At 50.6% G+C, this 3,212-nt stretch overlaps 1 protein-coding gene across 1 annotated transcript in view; it reads right to left on the minus strand.

Moving 5' to 3' along the window:
* numbl (NUMB like endocytic adaptor protein) overlaps window positions 1-2,029 on the minus strand; it is a 13,505-nt gene extending 11,476 nt beyond the window's left edge. Inside the window, exons 1-2 of the mRNA XM_060075588.1 lie at window positions 1,853-2,029; window positions 1-107 (exon numbers count right to left, since the gene is read on the minus strand). The exon at window positions 1-107 is cut by the window's left edge and continues 115 nt beyond it. Of these exons, the coding sequence (XP_059931571.1) occupies window positions 1-66 (66 nt within the window). The 5' untranslated portion in view covers window positions 67-107; window positions 1,853-2,029. The remainder of the gene's footprint in view (window positions 108-1,852) is intronic.
* Window positions 2,030-3,212: the final 1,183 nt, after the last annotated feature.

Here is a 3,212-nt window from a genome sequence, read left to right on the forward strand (position 1 = left end):
CGCGCACGAAGGGAAGGAGGCCGTGACGCCGCACTCCTTCTCCGCCGCTGCTTCCTCTCCAGGCATGCGGCGAAGGCACAGCCAACGGCGTGGCTCAGCCTCTCCCCCTGGTGGAGCGGAGGACAACGACAGGCGTCAGGGCGGGGCCGTCACAGAGCCGGCCTCAGAATTTTTTTATTTAACTTTGCATATGTTTCATATTATTGCATTCATGTTTCATATTAGTGCACATTGACATTTTTTCCAGTAGGCATTTATATATGTACTGAATTGTGATCATCAAATCATCACCTGATTGGTCAGGAATGTGTAGGATGTGCCTACTCATTCCTGACAAATCAGGGGATCTCTTCCCTGATTGGTTCAGAGAATCCATCTTGCCTTTCACAGTTGCATGGAAAATGCAAACTTCTCAATGCAGGAGATGTGTAGGGAGGGAGGAGCAGGACGTCGGGGACATTATATTGTTGTTTAGTTTCTAAATGTCGCACTCTCCTGCTCTCTCCCTCTTAACACTCTCAAATCTTACCTGCGGCAGCTTTAAACGATTTTTGATGACAGTCACAACCTTTGTCCACAGACAGAATGCTGAGAGACAAAAGCAATTACCACCAGTTCACCGAGAGACATTACAAACCACTGTTTCATAAAAATAACACCCTGCTGATTCCTCGCAGTGGCCGTTTCGCACAATGGGGTGGAATCAAAAATGGATCTCACTACGATGTTCCTGTTTAAGAACATACATTAGCTCGCAATTATCCGCCTTACACTCTTTGGTTGTCAGATTGCACTAAACGTCTGCGCCCTGTGTGGTGCCAGGCGCATTTCATTCTCATCGCTCTTCAATCTGCAATTAAGTCCCGACTCATCCTCTCTCTCTCTCTCTCTCTGTCTCTCTCTGTCTCTCTCTGTCCTCTTCTCTCTTCTCTCTCTCTCTCTCTCTCTCTCTCTCTCCTCTCTCTCTCTCTCTCTCTCGCCTCCATTCTAATCCAGGCTCTAATCCACAGAGAGGGCTCTGTTGTGTCCTGCCCCGATTATCAATCCGGCTCCCCAGTCTGGGTCCAGCTGCTTGCCGGTCGCAGGTTGCAGAGCGAGACGCACTGACTGACACGCTCTATGAATTCACCTCACATCCTTGGTCTGTGTCTGCTTGGTGTGTGTCTGCTTGGTGTGTGTGTGTGTGTGTGTGTGTGTGTGTGTGTGTGTGTGTTGTGTGTGTTGTGTGTGTGTGTGTGTGTGTGTGTGTGTGTGTGTGTGTGTGTGTGTGTGCGCGGTGTGTGTGTGCGTGCGTGCGTGTGTGTGTGTGTGTGTGGTGCCAGCCTTATGTCTCTGGTATTCTTGCATGTGTATTTTTTTCCTACGTTCACCTTCCACCTTCTCAGACATGCATGGCGGTGAACGTCAAACACGCACATGTGGAAAAGGGCATTTCATCTCAGCGAGCCTACACTGTGTGAATAACGGTTGGGAAAACTAAAGATCGTTAGTTAACGCAGTCCGTATGTTGTTGAGGATACTGTGCTATAAGACTTTAGAGTTGTTATTTGAGTGTAATTTGTTAAAGGGCACAGGCATCCATCCTATTAGTGGGTGAAATGCGCCGTGAGTATGTTCATTTGGAGTTTAGTTTAGATCTGAGAAGCCTCCAGGCCCATTCCTGACCGATGACGTATGATGGGTTTCAGGAACTGCTCTTACAGCTCGTCTAACTCCCCTCTCTTTACAACTGCCTGTGAAGGGGTTCTCCCTGCAGCCCCTTCACGAGCTAGAACCTGCCACACTGCGAGGGTCGGAAACCAAGGAATGGAGCCCGGTCTCTGGAGCTGCTTGAGTGTGTGTGTGTTCTTACTGAGTCCTTGAGGGCCATGAAGCAGTGGCAGATTCCAGCGCCGGGTGGTGCCGTCGCGGCAGATGTAGGAGAAGGCCTTGTCATAGTTACGGTCCGGGGCGCAGAAGGACACCTTCTCTATGGTCTGGTCCACGATAAGGTCCTGGGAGACAGAGGGAGAGAGAGACAGAGACAGAGACAGAGGAGAGAGAGAGAGAGAGAGAGAGAGGAGAGATGAGAGAGAGAGAGAGAGAGAGAGATTGAGAGAGAGAGATTGAGAGAGAGAGAGACAAACGCACACACAGATGAACAGAGAAAAAAAGAGAAAGACAGAGAGACATGAGACATGGGTAGATCAGATTCAACAGCTGAAGCAAAGCTTGTCCATCCATTGCTTGAACGGACTCACCAGAGGGCATCCCATCCGACACGTGTTTCATTTAACTGGCTTTTTATGTGTACTGAGAAGAGACGGGGAGGGGGGGGGTGGGGGGGGTGTTCAATGGCACATCACGCATCCTTAAAAGCCTGAACCTCTTACACAAGAGGGCTTGATGGGCTCCTGGAGATCCCTCCCCACCAGCACCCTATTGCCTTATTCATCCTCTCCATCTTGTGAACAGAGGACTCGCAGCTGAAGGAAGACACGTGTGTGTGCGTGTGCGTGTGTGTGGGGAGGGGGGTCCGTCTGGTCACTGAGGAGACGTGAACCAAGCTGAACCCAACGGAGCTGTCTTTCTGAAACTGCTCGTCTATCCGACTACAAATAGAGGGGTACTCAGCCAGTCTATAGAGTCCATGGAGAAGAGGGGGGCCCCTCAAGGGCTCTTTGTGTACATTACCCCCCCCCCCCCACCGCACTGGCCATTGCTACAACCCCGACATATAAAGGGGAGGCATGGAGGCTATATAGAACAAGAGGAAGGAGACGGAGGAATAAAGGGTTCACACACACATCAGCACATTCCTCTCCTCAAATCCAAATGAAGGGGGAGAGACCGAGGGAGGGGGAGGGGGTGTGGGAGGGTCAAGCAAAGGAAAAGGAAGGGAGACAAAATAGCAGGCTATTCATTGTGGGCCAATTAGTGAATGAAGAGGGTCCGCTGGATCTGGGGTGGTGAAAGGGGAGGCAGAGGAAGTGTGTGCGACGGCACGTATGTCAGTTCTTATAGGACAAAGTGTGTGTGTGTGTGTGTGTGTGTGTGTGTGTGTGTGTGTGTGTGTGTGTGGTGTGTGTGTGTGTGTGTGTGTGTGTGTGTGTGTGAGTGTGTGTGTGTGTGTGTGTGTGTGTGTGTGTGTGTGTGTGTGTGTGTGTGTGAGTGTGTGTGTGTGTGTGTGTGTGTGTGTGTGTGTGTGTGTGTGTGTGTGTGTGTGTGTGTGT

This window comes from Gadus macrocephalus, chromosome 16 (genome assembly GCF_031168955.1).
Source record: "Gadus macrocephalus chromosome 16, ASM3116895v1".
Lineage (NCBI taxonomy): Eukaryota > Metazoa > Chordata > Actinopteri > Gadiformes > Gadidae > Gadus > Gadus macrocephalus.